Source organism: Cololabis saira, chromosome 12, assembly GCF_033807715.1.
Source record: "Cololabis saira isolate AMF1-May2022 chromosome 12, fColSai1.1, whole genome shotgun sequence".
Classification (NCBI taxonomy): Eukaryota; Metazoa; Chordata; class Actinopteri; order Beloniformes; family Belonidae; genus Cololabis; species Cololabis saira.
The window spans coordinates 32,074,229-32,092,720 of NC_084598.1; the positions used below are offsets into that span (position 1 = coordinate 32,074,229).

Here is an 18,492-nt window from a genome sequence, read left to right on the forward strand (position 1 = left end):
GGTGTCTGTGGACTAAAAGGTCACAAGAGTAGCCTCGACCTTCACACGCGAGGATTTTTTAATACCGAGTAGTGACACACTCAACTGTCACCAGTATATGTGTGTGTGTGTATGTCGCCATATGTACAATGTACACAGGAATTTAACCTAGTAAAAACATAACCACTGAGCAATAAAATAACAGATTAGAAGTAAAAATCGAAAAAATATAATAATTTAAAAAAAAACAAACAACTAATAATAGTAACTAATAATTAACCATAGTAAATAATAATATTTATGTAATATATACAATGACTAAAAGTATTTTCAGGATGCCAGGAAGGAAAATGATAATTAAGTGTCTTTTAGAAGCGGGGGGGCTGAGATGCCTTTATTTAAGGGTGGAGGCCTGGGGGAAAAACTGTTCAAGTACCTGGTGGTTTTGGTTCTGATGGACCTGAACCTGCGACCTGATGGCAGGGGAGCAGAGAGAGAGCTATGAAGTTTTCTGGCTTTCTGTACCTCTTTGTTGTCATCATACTCTAGATCTGTTTTAAAATGTTAATTACAATGATTCTGGTGTGTGAAGATGCTGAAAGCATTTACCTTTGTACTTAAGTGTTAAATGAATGTACCAAATGTGTTTCATGAAGGGTTTCCTGTTACTGAACCAACCTTGGAAAGATAAATTTAACCTCCAGTGACACGTCGGTATCCAGCGTTTGAGTCCTTTGACCTACTGGTATTGTGGAGGACATTTATCAATCAACTGTCAAGCTTCTCGTTTACTCTTCCCTCCTTCCCTTCCGTCTTTCTCATAATTGTTGAGGATGCTCATCGTAGCACACACTGCGAGCTAGACCCCCCCTTACGTCTTGTAGTGCATTTTGATGCTAAAAACTACCTGTTGGCAAATGTTCATAATCAAAAACAATTATGTCGACCAAATATTGCAGTCCTGATGTCATATCTTACTTTATGTAGAAGAACTTCTTTCAAAGTTTAGAACGAATGCTAAAGGTTACCAGTGGGTCCACTGCAGGCTTTGTAAGTTTCCTTGTACGATATTGACAGTTGGTGGCATCTTCTCGGGTTCAAGAGCTCGCCGGAGAAAAGGTATGACATGATTCTTGTGATCCTGCGCCTCTAACGAGAGCTTTACAGAGGTTTGAGCACGCTTTCTGGATGCAAATCCATTTTTGCTTGAGGAGAACGCCTGGATCTGGATGTGTTTAGACTCCATGTGCTCGGAGCTGGTTGCCAGATGTCTTTTAGCAGAGAGACAATGAAATCTCCTGTGTCTGCAGGAGAGAACACCCTTATTCTGGTTTGCCTTCTCAGATAAAACCACATCTGGGCAGCTTTAGCATGCTTGAGCAGTTCGTCTGTGATGAGGGATGGGGTTCTTTGTTCGTATAATGTTTGGAAGTTTAATTATTCCTCTATGGACAAAGTCACTTTTTAAGTCCAATTTAAATGATCAAATATACACAACATACCCATGTCCCATCGTCAGTGTTATCCAGAATACGGGGGGAAATTGTGTATATTGGAGTCTTTGGGATTTATATTTAATTGGGTTCTGAAACTGTGCGTAGCACTACGTTATGCACCAAGAGAGCCTCACACAAATTCTTATTAACTAAAACTAGCTAATATTTTCTCGTTTATGTAATCACACTTTGCATAGTTAAGCTTCGTTGGCGCCATTAAGTCTCAAACTTTTTAAAAAATAACTTGAGACGCTAGAGTGTGCGCTACGGATAGGATGAATGACTGGAACCTGAAACAAAAGCTTAAGCCCGGTGCTTTCTGAACCACGTTACAACTCAAACGTATATTTAGTGGATGACAGCTGTAACTTCTTCTTTAGCCAGGAGGCTTCAGCTTGTGTTATATTATTCTTTTTATTAAGGTCAGATGGCATTAAAAGCCTTGGTAAACATTCAGTTTGCTTCTTTTATTATTATTATTATTATTATTATTATTTATTATAATTATTTGAGGCGTTACAGATGTAATTTCTTCATTTTTATCATTTTCACAGACTCCCGGTGCCATACACCGTAACTCCCCATAGCATAATTGATCCACCTCCGTGTTTAACAGTGGGAAACCCTTTCTTTTCATTGATTTCAGTTCCTTTTTCATTTCTCAGTAAAGGTTCTAGTAGTTTTATATTCACCAGTACAAAGTGTGTTTCCAAACTCTAGACTGTTAAAACTTCCTGAAGGTCCTTTATTCTCCAGATGGGTTTGTAGCAACGGTACTTATTCACTGTTATTGTGCTGTTTATTATTGTGAAGAAGTCGACATGCACAGCGTTGCTCCGGTTAGCAACAAGAAGGGTCCCAGTTCACATCCCAGCTGCATTATTGGTTCATGAAGTTGGCATGTTCTCCCCATACTTGGTTGCCCCCCCACCCCAAACAAGGGTTCTGGATTTTGCTCGCAGCAGGCCAAAGATGTGAAGTTCACGGGGGGTTCTGAATTTCCCGTCTGAGTGAGCGAGAGCATTCATGGTTGTTATTTAATCTGGAGTGGCGAGTGGCTGCCTGTCAGGAATGACCTGTCCGTTGACCCGTGGGCTCGGTCCCGGTCCCTCCATGACCCTGAACGGGACTGACGCGAGTTGAGGACGTGATCCGTAGACTATTACTGTACGATATGATAAAGTGGTGATGTCATGTCAGTTAGAAAGACACAACCGCAAAATAAAGAGAAGCAAAAAACACAAATTTGAACTCTCACGTAGCAGCCAATGTCAAAAGCTTCACTTTGAAAACTGCTTGCAGCTGACTGCCTTCAGGTTTTAAGTGATTTACTTAAATTTGGGTTGATTTTTAAACGTCCCATCATGCAGATATTTACAACCCGGTCCCAAAACTCTGCCACAGGAATCGCGGCATATCACTTCATCACACTTCTGGCTTCCACCCCACGTCAAACCAGGTTTCTGACGTATACGCACAAATATCCTTTATCAACTCTTTCGTGCTGTTCTCAGGGACTTGACTGCATACCAGGGCTTTTCAAACGCTACATTTACAGATGTATTGGCCGTGGCTGCAGAGAGGTTTTTGTAGTTGAGGAAATATAATAGACTTCTGGTTCACATGAGTGTTTCCAGATGCGGTGGCGAATCGGGTGAACCGAGGGGTCCACAACGCAGGAATCACGGTGTCTTGACAAGCGGCGCATCAATGTCGAACCAACGTGGCGAATGCCACGGGAGCGTTTTACTTTTCACAATTTGCAACAGTATCCGAGGTTTCTCTTCAGCCGAGGCAGGTTTCCTGGTGGAGTGCCTCGTTGTTGTCAGGTACTGACACTCGAGGACATTCAGCCATGGGTTTTCATATTTTAATAATTGTCCTATTACACGTTGATTGGAGCCTGAAGCAGGTGAAGGACCACAGGAGTGGTTTTGTTACTGCAGCTCTGAGATTCGAGTGTATGGATGTTTAAATATATAGCAAATGCTGAAGAATAAAGATGGAAAAAAGAGAGTAAAGGAGTGGAGAGACACATAATGGGGGTAGATGTCTAACCAGGTGCCCTGCAAGATGTCATCAAACAGTGATCATCATTCCCACTGATGGTTTTAAAAGGCTGATCACACCCAGCTGGTCCTAATTTTATGTCGAGAAGTAAATATTTAGAGATTTTAACTGGATTTTTTATCCATCTACAGATGTTTGGGGCTTAACTCACAACGACTAACCTGAGGGCAGCTAGTGTTTCAGTCGAGCAGCTTACCTGCCTCTGGAGTTGAGATGTTTACTGGTTTAGTGTTGGTGCTTAGCACTGTTGCCTGGCAGCAGGAAGGTTCCTGGTCTGAATCCCGGCATGTTCCCCTCATGCTTGGTTTTCCCAGGGTACTTGGGTTTCCTCCTGTGGTCCAAAACCTGCTTATTAGGCTAATTGGTGATTCTAAATGGCCCATTGGAGTAATTGTGAGTGTTTTATCCTGAGATGAACCAATAACCTGACCAGGTTGCTCGAGGGGAGGCGGTGGGCGATGGATGGATGGATGGATGGATGGATGGATTGATTGATTGAGAAATACTAGATGGATGGATTTTAAACAATCAACTCCTGTTTGGCAGCATTTTCTCGTGTCTAGCATTTGTTTTGTTGATAAAACGAGTGCAGAGGCCAGATAAAGTCCCAGACTGGTCACGTTGCTGTCCAACGGCGAGGTGCATCTTCAGGACTCCACAGTACAACACATTTAGTCACGTGAGGCGAATGGCGTAGCTTGAAACGAGGCATCTGGACCTGGTTTTCTTTTTGTTTTTCTGTCCTGAAAGATTTGTCGGAACACAACAGTTTGTTGATTTTGGAAGTCGTGTAGTCTGAATCTTTCACGAAGGGTCGTCGCCGTTTCATTTAACTTTTGAAATTCGTCAAACATTCTCAGTTTGAAACGGTTCAGAACGGCAGCGCTGGCCGCCCCGGTACCTGCGCCTTATCTCCCTCGTCTGCTGCCAGTTGTTTCTGCAGGCTTGCATCCAAATCATTCCTTTCATCTTCACTCGCTGTCCTAACACGGGACCCAGAACCCTCCTGAGAAATTAAACGCCGCCCGCCCCTCTAGGTTTCTATTCGTTTACACTTGCGTCTCACGTTAATCCCAAATGACATTTCTTTTTCCTCTTAGAAATTGTTTCTGCTTGTAAATATTGCCCACATTAAACTCCAGGTCTTTCCCTTCAGATTAACCTGACAGTTTTGTTTTTGTCATATTTTGCAGCATCAACAATAAACTGCAGCAGCCGGAAGCAGCATCAGGGGTGTTGGAATATGCCATGAAACATTTTGGTGAACTGGTGAGTGCCCCCCCCCCCCCTTCTGTTTGTTTGTTTGGCCCACAGCCACTAAAAGAAAATGGTATCCGATGTTGTTCTCAAACATTTTTTGTTAAAGATGGTTTACTGCCAAGAGGGCTCCTGGAAAAAAACAAAAACAAACAAAAGGCTGTTTTCTTTGCCTCTTCAGCTTTGCTGATTCCATCCGTTAAGGTCCACTTTAAACAGGATGTTAGTACTTACTAGCAAACAGCAGTGTTTGATGGGTTGGTTTTCCACTAATAACTGAAGTAAAAGGTCACGAAGGCTCAGATCCGTACATTTCCCCGTAGATCGGTTGCCTCAACATGCTCTCAGTGGGCTGCACGGTGCACGGTTCTCCATCTGCCTGCCGTCCCTCGGAGGGCATCCTCTCCTGATCTTTATATCTGGACTTGGGGATGATGGTTATTTGAGCTTCTTTGGTCTTTCACATGCTGCACATGAAGAACATGTGTGTTCTTCGTGTGCAACATGTGGCAACGCCGTCTGGTACGCTGATCAGAAGTCGAAGGCCAGAAGGAGAATTATGGTCCGACTGTTTAATTGGGAGGACGTTTTGCAAACCTTTAACCTGTTTGGACTGCATATTCTTATAATCTTTCTCTGGATGCCTGGATCCATTTAGTAATTATATACAAACGTGATGGCTCGCAGGTTGAAATGTCTTTCTTTCTTGTTGATTGTTATGGTTTATGAGGCCGTTATGGGACCCTAGGGTGAATGTAGCAGACCGGTTAGATGTGTCGTAATCTAAATATTTTTGTCTCTAGATTTCTTCTGTCCACACTCTGGTCGTCCATTACCGCAGAAATGTTGGGCATATTTTATGTTGGGTTTTTTTTTTCAAGATTTTGTGGCTCTAAGTGGCCTTTATTCAAAGTGTAGACAAGAAAGGGGTATAGAGAGGGAATGGGGACGACATGCAGCAAAGGACTGCAGGCCGGGACTCGAACCTGCGACCGCTACAGGAGGACTGTAGCCTCAGTACATGGGCCGCTTGCTTAACCACTGTCCCACCCAGCGGCCCATATTTTATGTAAAAGTCCTCTGGTAGCATTTAAATCTTTCTAATGAGTCTACAAGTTGTTTTTATTAGTAAAATCTCCCCTAATGGGAGAAAAACCTTAAATCCAATAAATGGCAGGGAAAAACTCCCCTTTAGGAGGGAAGAAACCTTTGAAAAACTAGGAGCTTTATGTCCACATGACTGATACGTGGTTAGTTGATGTACTACAGAGACAACAATGTAAACAGGTGTAGACAGCAGACACTGAGGTGGTCAGAGGGGGGGACTGCAGGTCAGTATGCAGCTCCTGAGGCTCTGGCCTGCAAACATGAACATAAGAGAAAAGGAGGGGGCAGACCAACACAATAAACTACAAGAACAATGTAGAACAGTGATGGTGATGAGATACTTCTAATTAATAACTGAGGGTTGATCTGAAGAAAGGAAAGAGAAGGGGGGTGATGGGCACCGCTCAGTGGATCATGTTGGTGTCCCCCTGCAGTGTAGCTCTATAGCAGCATACTGCATACTACCACTGGCCCTAACACCCTAGAGTTTACACTAACTAGACTAGAGGCTTTACTAAACAAACGCTTCAAGTTTTTTTTTAAAGGCGGAGGTTAGGAAGGGTTGGGCGATATTTTACCGTTCACGATAAACCGTCATAAAAATTCCCCACGGTAAGAATTTGTCATCTCACGATAAAAACGATAAATTGAGGAAATGAGAAAGAAAGAAAGAAAGAAAGAAAGAAAGAAAGAAAGAAAGAAAGAAAGAAAGAAAGAAAGAAAGAAAGAGAAAGAAAGAAAGAAAGAAAGAAAGAAAGAAAGAAAGAAAGATTCCCTTTGATGACACTTTTTGTATTGGTATTTTTTTTATCGTCATTTTTATCTTTATCGGGATAAATGCCAGAAATTATCGTGATAAATGTTTTAGTCCGTACCGCCCATCCCTAGCGGAGGTGGCGTTAGCCTCCTTAACCCAAACTAGAAGTTGGTTCCAGAGTAATGGTGTCTGATAACAGAAGGCCCGCCCTTCAAATCTACATTTGGATGGATGGATGGATGGATGGATGGATGGATGGATGGATGGATACTTTATTAATCCTGAAGGAAATGTAGGGATATTCTAGGAACTACAAGTACATCTGGTGATGATCTGGTGGAGAACCAGCAGAAACGCCTATCAGGAGCTGCTTGCCTATGGAAGATGGCGGACCTTACGGTTTCTGCTCAAAGCTGCGATGAACCAAAACCCAAAGATGGTAAACAGGAACAGAACATCCCATTGAAAGTCAGGAGAGAGCATGGGGTTGCAGCCTTTTGTTTCTTCAAGACAGCTTCTTCAAAACATTGAAGTGTTTTTATTACTAAATGTCCAAAGTCTGACCCAGAATCTCATGGAATGAGCCGTGGGCTGAAACTGTGCTTTGCTTCCTGCCAGCTTTAGCAGCTGCTAACGCCAAGCTCGACTCGAGAATCTGGTATTGTTGAAAGTGACAAAAAATATTTAACACTGTCGAACCTTTAGTTCATTTAGTTCTTCTCCTTCCTGGGAATCACTCTACGGTTCAGGTGGAGGAGACGGGCCGTGTCCGTGTCATCTGCTAATGAGTGCAGGAGTCGACCCATTTACCAAATCCGGGGAAAGATTCAGTCATACGCAGGAAATCTTAAGGCCATGAACCCTTCCGTATAAAAATTCAGGAACCGGTTTAGAAACTGTTGGAACGACGGACCTGGATCTGAAATATCCAGGACAAAGAAATTCCACATTGATTACATAAGCTGACAGGAGCCTTTTGTTTTCGTGAACTGTCTCCATTTCTTTCACCAAGATGACTCCATCCAGTAACTGGATCCATTAAGGTAATCGCTTCATTTTCTTAACCTGCTGGAAAAGAGATATGACTGCACACTTCGCTTTATAGCTCTTCCTGTTAAATCACAGTTGCCATAAGTTTAACTTTTAGGATACTCCAGGTACGGTAGTCCAGCTGGAATCACCTGAGCGTAATGTTTCCTGAAAGTTCTTTCAGAAGTTCCCAATAACGACAACTCCTTTCTTCCACATTTGTGAACAACATTTATGATTTCTCTTTAAAAGCATCATAAAATACTCCATAAATGTAGTTCCACTGTGCTCTTGGTTCACTTGTGTTTGTGCGGTAACACTTTGGAAAGCGCTACATTGGGAGGATGAGAGGTTTTCCTGTTTAGCGCGCCGGTCCGTAGGCATCAGCGGAGCCGAGCAGGACGGACTCTGGTTAGTCTCTGGTTGATGGTTTGCTAAATGCGGTCGTGGGGTCATGGAGGCGACACCCTCCGTCACCTCTAATGTTTATGAATCAGGTATTAAATGATGTAGATAAGAAGAATAGCATGGGAAATAGTTACAGTTATGTGATTGAAGAGTTTGTAGAAACACATTTAGCAGCAATAACTTGTATTGTATAACTTGTTTTTCAGACCTTGTTCTGCCTCTGGAGCCTTCAGATAGACGCAAAACCAACCAAGTTCACTTAAGACTTAAGATTTCTAAATTAAAATCCGCACCCTCACAACAGGCATCTTATGAACAATAACTCATTTTATGTGTTATTTTCTTCCTTTCATCAAAACAATTACATCATGTAATCAAATTGGCATTTAAAGGATTAATATGAATCCAATGAATCAATATTTTCTGGTTTTGATTAGGTCTTAAGTTGATCTAAGGACTTGAACAAGAAAATGGGGAGAAATATAAATCTTTTTAATGTTTTTATTAGCAGTTTCTTTTCAGTAGAGGAGGTTTTTTATTTCCCCTCTAATGACCTTAAAGGGCTGTAAATTTGTTCCCGGGGTTTTGATGACCTTTTAAGGAAAACGGAAATTTGAATTTCAAAGATTTTCATGAGAAAAGGACATTCTTTACAAAAAGAAAATAAGACATAAAACTCAACCAAAACAAGGCCAAAAATTGAGGGAAATATTACTTGAAAGGACAAAAAAACATCTAATAACCTGCAAAGGTTAGATCAACTTACAACGCAGGAGTATTTCTTTTTTTCCATCTTACTGATGTGCACAATGTGGACATAAAGATCATGAAAGTATGATTTTAATGTCTTTCCTTTTTTAATGATTGTAACACCTTTGGTCAGGTTTGACAGCACCCGTCATTACGTCCTCCTTTTTCCTATCATGTTAAATATTCCCCTTTTGAATCTTTTTTTGTCTTTTCTTTTAGGAAATCCAAGCCACCTGGTATGAGAAGCTGCATGAGTGGGAGGATGCCCTGGTGGCGTACGACAAGAAGATCGACATGAACAAAGAGGATCCAGAGCTCATTCTCGGCAGGATGCGCTGCTTGGAGGCCCTGGGAGAATGGTTTGTTATTAGCCATAACACAATTTAATGTTTAGCTTTATAAACACATTATGCCCCATGACTAGAAATCATATTGCTGTCTTCATATTCATTTTTGGTGAAGAGTTTGAGGTTCTGCAGGTTTTTCCGCTCCGCTTGCCCTACGCCAGTGCTGTATGATTATAATAGGTTCTGATATTCGGTCTCTCGTCTGCTTCCTCTGAGTCGGTTGAAGCTATTTTTTTTACTGGAAAATGCATGAACGGACATCCAGAACCAAACCTTCCCACAGCTGTCACTCAACTTCAGAGCCACCGCCCACTCTCAAAGAACATTGAAAGGGGAAAAAAGGAAGTCACAAGACGAACCAAGCATCTGAAAAATATCGCCGATGAGCCAGTGATGCAAACCAGATGCTAATTTGCTTATGTAACGTGCTGCTGTCATTGTGTCCTTCGTGTCCACGCTGATTCGCTTCAGAAGAACATTCAGTCATCATTTTACAAGCAAATATTCCAGCTGAAGTGGAACTTTGCGTGTGGAAAGGTAGCGCTGGGAGATGATATAACCGCAGACCGGGTCACCGGAGTTACCGGAGACGACGCGCTGCCACACGCTGATGTTTTACAGATCTGCCCTGTATTGATCCAAAACCACGGTTAAAGTGCAGCTCGTGTTTTTAAGAGTGGAACTACACGAATGAACGGATTAACTTTCTCACGGGGATGTTATTTATGGCCTTTGAAAATTTATAACCGCCCTTAATTAATGCCTCTCTCTTAAGTCCACGAAATGGGTTTTGATCGCCCTTCCAGCCAGATGACGACTTCAGCTTTTCTTGGTTAAGGATCCTGGTGGATTCTGGTTAACGCGCATTTAACATCATCAGAGCTGCTTTTATTTATTTATTCATTTATTTTTAACTTGTTGCTTTCATGTTGTGCAGATGGAAAAAGACTTCAGCGACCCTCATCCGGCCTTTTCTCTGTCCGCGTCTCCTCTTATTCTCTTCCTTGGCTCGCTCCGACATCCTGCCTTTTAAAACAAGAATTGGCTTTGATTTCCACTCCGAAACGCATTGATTTTTTTCTTTTTTTCTTTTTTTTTGTTAATGAACAATTAGTCTCGGGTAGACGGAGTTGTCCCCTATGGAAAACATCCATCTGCTTCCCAGCGTCCTCGATCATATCATTCTGCCGTGATATGGTAAACATACAGTATTCATGATGTTCATCAGTGAAAACAAATGAATAAACAAACACTGGCAGATGTCGCAGGAACATGGTCTTATCTGCAGTCAGTTTGCTTCCCATCTTCGGCCAAAACTGCTTTGCTTCTCTTGGGAGTTGGTATTATGTGGATCAGGAAAAATGCACTTCATGAATTGTTAATAGTACACGGACCAGGAATGGGTCGTTTTGGTGTGTGAGGGTTTTCATTGCACCATTTTATGTGTAAATCTTTTCAGACTGTGTAATTGAGCTGCACTCTTGATGGCGATTATTATTTGTACCTCCTGTGTTTCTCGTTATCAGTCTGTGATTCAATACTGCAACGTACTCATTAATAATATCTGCACCTAATTAGCTGATCAACGCCACCGACATCAGTTTCTCATTAACCGAGGTTCATTCTGTGCGCCGAGAGGTTTAGCCAATGTAATTTCCATGAAGATGGTGCTTTTTTTCTCCAGCATCTGAAGTAAGTGGTTAATGTTTTGCAGGGGCCAGCTGCACCAGCAGTGCTGTGAAGAGTGGACGCTGGTGAGTGAAGAAACCCAGGCCAAGATGGCTCGCATGGCTGCCGCAGCTGCCTGGGGTCTAGGTAACCGCCTCTGCACCTCACTTGAGTCCAGGAATTATCAATAAAAGAAACCAAACTATCAATTAAAAGGAACTTTCTGGAGTTGAAACATCCCATGGTCCATGATTTTTGATGCTGAGGAGTGTAAATCTTAGTTAGGGACTCAAACTATGTGAATTGAAGAGAAAACAGAATAAGTATTTGCAAAAAAATAGCAACTAGTGATAGCAGTTGGGGCTAGTGGAGCTTCATCAAAATAGATGTCTGTTTAAGCTTCTGACAAGACTCAAAAATGTGACGTTTGGATCGAGTCCATAAAGAGAAACCAGGTGTATAACAAGTTGATAAAAAGCAAATCGCCATTGTCCAAGGAGATCGCCTCTCATCACCCCCACTTTCATGAAACTACATCAGTACTGAGATAGTTATGAAAAATAGTCAGTTATTAGAAGTAGTAGACCCAACAGCTCTCCTCCTTGTATGTAGTATCCATCCATCCATCCATCCATCCATCCATCCATCCATCCATCCATCCATCCATCCATCCATCCATCCATCCCTCCATCCATCCATCCATCCATCCATCCATCCATCCATCCATCTTCCCAGTTTAGGTTGTAGGGCCCGTTGCTCAGGGTAGAAACATGGACCGACTGGTAAATCGAGAGTTTCGCCTTTCGGCTCAGCTCCTGCATCTCTGCAGATGCCGCACCAATCCGCCTATCGATCTCCCGCTCCTCTCTTCCCTCACTCGTAAACGAGACCCAGAGATAGTTGAACTCCTCCACTTCGGGCAGTATCCGATTCCCGACCCGCAGAGGTCACTCCACCCTTTTCACACTGACGACCACGGTCTTGAACTTAGAGGTGCTGATTCTCATCCCAGCCACTTCACAGTTGGCTGCAACCGCTCCAGCAAGAGTTGAAGGTCTTGGCCTGATGAGGCCAACAGAACCACATCATCTGCAAAAAGCAGAGACCCAATTCTGAGGCCACCAGATCAGAACCCCTCCGATCCTTGGCTGCACCGAGAAATTCTGTCCATGACGGTAATGAACAGAATCGGCGATAAAGGACGGCCTTGGCAGAGTCCAACTCCCACAAGAGACGAGTCTGACTCACAGATGCGGACTAAACTCCGACACCGGTCGCAAAGGGACCGGACAGCCCATATAAGGGATTCAGGCACCCGGTACTCCCGGAGAACCGCCCATATGAGCCCTCCCCAGGTCCACAGAGCACATGTGGACAGGTTGGGAAACTCCCATGCCCCCTCCAGGAGCCTGATGAGGGTGTAGAGCTGCTCCACCGCCCCGGGGCCAGGACGAAAACCACACTGCTCCTCCACAATCCAAGGTTCGACTTTCCGGCGGACCATCCTCTCCTGATCCCTAAATAGACCCTACCAGGGATGCTGTGGAATGTGATCAGGACCACATCCCTCTGTCTCATTTCTTAAAGAGGGGGACCACCACCCCGATCTGCCAATCCAGAGGCGCCGTCCCCTGTGTCCACGCGATGTTGCACAGGCCCGTCAACCAAGACACCCCCGAAGGAACTGAGGGCGGATCTCATCCACCCCCTCGGCATTGAACTGTGCTTGAACTTCTCAACAACCTCGGTGACCTCAGGTGACCTGGTCCACCATCCGACGGCAGGTGGGGGAAGCAGTGCACTCCCAATACTGTGTAGAGGTAGTGTAGACTTGTAGAGTGGGCATGGAGCACTGCTGACCCCGACTAGGGACGCCGTGAGACGACTTTCCTTCCTCTGAGCAAGCGGAGCCTTCGACTTCCACAGACTTATGACGGGAGCTGATCTACTTGTACAAACAGCACTTTTTTATAAACAAAGTTAAAATTACCCCCAGGAACATGTCCAGACTGTCACTGAGTTGGAGTAACATTTTTAAAATAGCAACTGCCCCGGTGCTGCAATTAGTTGCCATTTATTGCAAACTTTTATCTTGTTTGTCTTTGATCCGCATCGTTTTGGTCCTTAATGAAAGTTTAGACTCTTTTCCATATAATAGACAGTTGTTTTAGTTGTGGGATGTTCCTTTAGAGAAAATGTCAGTAGTGAGCACATATATATATATATATATATATATATATATATATATATATATATATATATATATATATATATATATATATATATATATTAATTAACCAGATGTGCCTAAACTTGGATAAAAGCACTGGTAACGTTGCAGAAACGGCCTCCTGGTGTCAAGGCTTTGGCTCTCCAGTCGCAGTCATAAAAACTGAAAGCTTAAATGGCACTTGACCAGCAGGCGTGTCCATCTGAAGATGTTTGAAAGGCAAATGTTTTACATTGCAGTTATTTATATTTAAAGTGAAGGAATGAAGTGTGATGCTAAGCAGTTATGATGATCTGTTAATCTGAGTGATTCAGAGGGCAGCAGAGCAGCCGCGGCTGAAGTGAATCACCATCCTCTGATTTCTGTTTTCCTTTTCGTTTCTGCAGGACACTGGGACAGCATGGAGGAGTACACGTGCATGATCCCGAGAGACACGCACGACGGGGCTTTTTATAGGGCGGTGCTAGCGCTGCATCAGGACCTATTCTCGTTGGCCCAGCAGGTGGGTCACATCGCCGCTCAGCGATGTTTCCAGGGTTTAAGATGCATAAAGACGAGCTTTGCAGGAACTGACCCAGAGCCGTAGCGTCTGGAGTTCTTCTTGGTTTTTGCAGTATTTTACAAAACAAATTAAAATCCCTCAAGGCCGAGATTATAAAGCCGCATAAAAAGGCTTCGCTGCCAAAAGAACGGATCAAATTCCCCCATCAGCCCTGTTTCCACTAAAACTAATGAAATGTTTTGTTTATTTTTATTTTTCCTTTTACAATCTGGATCTCTCTTGGTGTGGAAAGGTTATGTAACTGAAAACTGTAAATCATCACAGCACTTAGCCTGTGCCCCCCCTGCGTGCCTTTCGACAAGGTCTGGCGGGCCATCGGGTCGTGTTTTCCTCATCTGGTTTGAGATGAGCTCGTGTTCCTGGGAGCTGGATCTCTCCGAGTTTGATACCGACGCGTCCAACTCGGACGAGCTTCAGTGCCGACCGCGGCGAACACCTGCTCGTCCCATTCGCCCTGTACTCATTCTTACAGCGCGAAGCCCTGGCGACTCTCTCCCCCCCCCCGTTCCCGTCTCGGTCCCCGCTCGGTCTCTAATTTAGAGATTAGATCCAGGTGCGGCCCGAAGCCTTCTGCATCTCCTGAACGCGACGGGCAGACATGTATGAAAGGGGGAATGAGAAGCAGATGCGGCGTGGGTTCGAGCTTAAATGTCAACAAGGGCTCAGTCTAGTTTTTCGGATGTGGTTAGTAATCCTCGCTCGTAAGCCCTTGTGATTCCACCGGGTTGCTCTCCTCTTTCCTCGAGACCCCCCCAACAACCAGGCGTGTGCTCCGCCAGCTTTGGCGCACGTCTGTGTGAAAGTTCCCATGTTGCTTTGCTTAACACGTCCCAGTGTTCGTCCTGTTCCTCTGGAGGTGTACAAACACGTCTTTCCTCCTGTCGCCAAAGACACCAGCCGCGCACAAGATGTGTGCTAATATTTGTAAATCGTTTCACATATGTTTATTGGGAAACCAGTCAATAACCAGTGGCATGGAGAGTCGGCAATCATGTTTCCTTTTTTACAGAAGGAATAAATAAATAAAATAATAATAGTTCCACAAACACAATCCCTGACATATGACAGTGAGACAAAAACAAACAAATAATAACAAATACCAAAATCAAACCCAAACAAACAAGAAAACAAAACAGAACAACAATACATAGACTCTCACCCCTCATACCCCATATCCCTCCCTCCCTAGGAGAACATTAAACTAGGGTTTCAGTCAGATTCCTTTTCGAGATGAGAGATCAGAGGTTGCCAAATTCCGTAAAAGTCCTTCAACTTATCTTTCAGAATAAATCTTATTCTTTCCAAATGTAAGGTGTCCGTCAAGTCTGTCAACCAATGCTTGAAAGAGGGCACGTCTTTCTTTTTCCAGTTTAACAAGATCAGTTTCTTTGATGACATGATACCATATGCCAGAAGACGCTGCTGTGCAATAGTTAGTTTACTTATCTCATCAGATGTTCCCAGGATTATTAAGATAGGCTCTGGTTCTATTTGGACCTCCAAAATTACAGAAAAAAAATATGAAATATTTCATACCAGTAGTCTTGAATTTTGTGGCAGAGAGCACAGCTATGTAATAGGGCTGGGCGATATGGACCAAAAGTCATATCTCGATATTTTCTAGCTGAATGGCGATACTTGATATATATATCCATATTTTTTCCGTGACATAATTGGGGTTTCCCCCAAAGCATTGTAGCATAGCAGCTTAATTTTTTCTGAGGCAAACCCTTAAAAAAACAGTCAGTTTTAATACAAAGCCTCGTGCCAAATGTCACACAGGTTCCTTTATTAACAGAGATCTGCACAATATCAAAATGTATAAAACAAATGAAATAAAAATAAACTGCCTGCATATATAGAATAAAAATGCTTCTTGAATAAAATAAAACAAATATCCCTTTCCTGCATAACAATTAAATTAAAATACACTGTGCAATTAATACAATGTAGACAGTAACAGGCAGACTTTTCCACTGAGGTTGACAGTTGTGCAAATAACAAAACATTTGTGCAAATCTCAAATAAAACATTCAAGTCAATTTGTCACAAAATAAGCTATATCAAAAAAAAAAAAGCTATATCGATATAAACGATATTGTCTCGTACCATATCGCGTTTGAAAATATATCGATATATATTAAAATCTCGATATATCGCCCAGCCCTACTATGTAATAAGGTACTGTAGCTTCCACAGACCTTTCTCACACAAGGGTGAGACTTCAGGAAATAATATTAGTAAATCATCCCCTTCTTGTCTTCTCCCGTGCTCCCTACAGAAGTTCGGGCCCTGAGCCGGGTTTCTGTGCCATCTCTAGAGCGATATCTCTGGACCCCGAACCTACGGAGATAAGTGCAGCGTTTACGTAATAGAGCGGCAGATTGGGTTGCCTCGCCGTCTGTGCTCCAAGAAGCCAGACACTGCATTTATCAGGAGTCGTCTGGACTGCACATTTCCAAGTGAGGCCCGGGCATGGTAATTCAGGAGTAAACAGAGCTGTAACTGCTTGGAGACTGCAAAGAAGCTGCCTCATTGTCACCTCGTAGCGGGCGCCCTCCCCCTCGCCCGGCTCCCGCTGTGCGTGCTTCGCTTCAGGAGGTGTTCCGACACGCCGTCCCTCCTTTTCCCTCCCCGTGAAAATAATAATAGGTGGGGAGTCGTTCTGAAACAGCTGTGCCGTGGCCCTCGCAGAGCTTCCTCAGTCATTCTCCTTCATTTTACCATCCCGCTAATAACAGCCCCCCCCCCTCCGTTGGCTGAAGGAGCGCGAGAAATCAGCAGACTTTTCCGCCATAATCCCCGTGACCTCGTTTGGCCCCCTTTTTAACTACTCGGTATCAGCTCCGTCTATCGGTTATTATTTTTCCGCCCCTCCGGGTTCTCGCCGATGATGGAATGTCTGCAGCATCCACGAAAGCCGAGAAGTGTCATTCTGGCAGGAAAAGCCGGAGAACTGGAATCTTTCAAGTGACTCAGGAGCGTACAGTGATGGACTCAAAAACAGGAAGGTTGTTTAATTAAAAAAAAAAAAAAAAAGCCGCAACAAAAACACATATTGAAAACACGAGTGGACAGTCTGCGACCTTGTCGAGGTGTTTTGGAAAGAGTTTGTCGTCTTCTTGGCGGGAACATCGCCTGACAGCTGCCATTATGAATTCCTCCTTGTCGCCCTTCCCTTTCTCTCTCTCTCTCTCTTGTTTTTCTCACGTGTATAAAACGATTTAAGAATGTTTTCTAAAGTTCACTCAGCATCCAAAACCATGGTTATATAACCTCTCCCAGTGTTGCCCTCTCAACACATTTTATTTTCCTCTCCTCGTAAAACATTTGGCCTCAAATAATGATGTAAAACAAACAGACACTGTAGTTCTGGTTTCACAGATGTCACTGTTGGCTGCTCCGGAGTCAGGAGGGCGTGAGCGGCGACGGCTAACATGCCCTCGTCCGTTCGTACAAAGTCTTCTCTTCTCGGGCGCAAGTCCAAACTCTGCTGGTTCTGATCAAGTGTTCTGCTCTCGGGGAGCCGTGACCCTGCGCGACGCCACTTTCTGCCCTCAGACTGAATAACTGATTAAAGGCTGCGCTGAGGAAATGCCACCCTTGTTGTTTGTTTGCTTTGCTTTTGAGTTAAAAACGTGTGGTTTTGGTGGTTCCGTTTGAAATCAGCGCACCACTCGTGCTTGCTTTAAATGAAAAGGTCCAAGAGTAATGATCAGGCAGTAAATGTTGTCTTTTTTTTTTTTTACTTTATTTTTATTGAAGAACACACAGACATTCCTTGACAACATAACAGAATATATATGAAGGCGTTAAAGACAGTAACAAAATGGGGCCAGTGGGGTCTAGAAAGTTGGATAAAACTGATAAATGAAAAATAACAAATAAATTGACAGTTGAGACACCCTGCGTACCCCGGATTCTCCTCAGTTGGAAAGGTACTTTGCAATAGGTAGCCATCTCGTCACAAAAACATCAGACCTTAATTGTAATCTAAATGTTGTCTTTTGTAGTGTATCGACAAAGCAAGAGACCTCCTGGATGCTGAGCTGACGGCCATGGCAGGAGAGAGCTACAGTCGAGCCTATGGGGTGAGTTTTGAGTTTTTATTTCGGTTCATTTGGATACAACATAATACAACATAAAAAAAAAAAAAAAAAAAAAAAGGTCCAATATATTAAATGGCACCGAAAAGGTATAGGCTGAAGCCAAGGCTTATTATGCCTACCCTTTTATGAACTTCGACTCAGGAGGTTTTATACAAAACAAAACTAATAGTTTGGGTTCAAACATTGAAAAAGAATGGATATATTGGACAAGTAACAAGCAAACAAGCAAAGACAAAAAAAACTAAGCAAAAAACATACTATAAATTGCAAGGAGTGATACATTAAGTGGTTCTTGGCAAGAGACTGTACAGCACGGAGAGCAGAGGTTAAGAGTAGGGTGTGTAAAAAAAAAAAAAAAAAAAAAAATTTACTTACCAAGTGGCTTACAGGGCACCTGGTATGATGTGGTGCTGCTTCACCACACTCCTCGGCTAAACGGCCGCGGAGAGCGGTCGTGCAAACACTTGCTTCAATATGCTCCTATCATGGTATTTTTTATAATATTATCATATCAATGTTTTATATTTATTTAATATTTTATTTTTAAATGGAAGAAACTAAATCTAAACTTTTCCCAGCATTTTAATACAGAATCCATGTTTTTATATCCATACGATGGTTCAAATGAACATTTGCAAATAGAAAACACCACCGACTCTCCATCCTCCTATTTCCATCACAATTGACGTCAGAGGGACCACTTTTTTAAAAATCAGGACAAGT

At 43.1% G+C, this 18,492-nt stretch overlaps 1 protein-coding gene across 3 annotated transcripts in view; it reads left to right on the plus strand.

Annotated features, from left to right (window-relative positions):
- Positions 1-18,492, plus strand: part of mtor (mechanistic target of rapamycin kinase) — a 120,982-nt gene that overhangs the window by 72,821 nt on the left and 29,669 nt on the right. For all 3 annotated transcript variants that reach the window (XM_061736615.1, XM_061736614.1, XM_061736616.1), the window contains exons 29-33: positions 4,739-4,814; positions 9,073-9,212; positions 10,915-11,015; positions 13,485-13,600; positions 17,674-17,751. In XM_061736615.1, the coding sequence (XP_061592599.1) occupies positions 4,739-4,814; positions 9,073-9,212; positions 10,915-11,015; positions 13,485-13,600; positions 17,674-17,751 (511 nt within the window). The remainder of the gene's footprint in view (positions 1-4,738; positions 4,815-9,072; positions 9,213-10,914; positions 11,016-13,484; positions 13,601-17,673; positions 17,752-18,492) is intronic.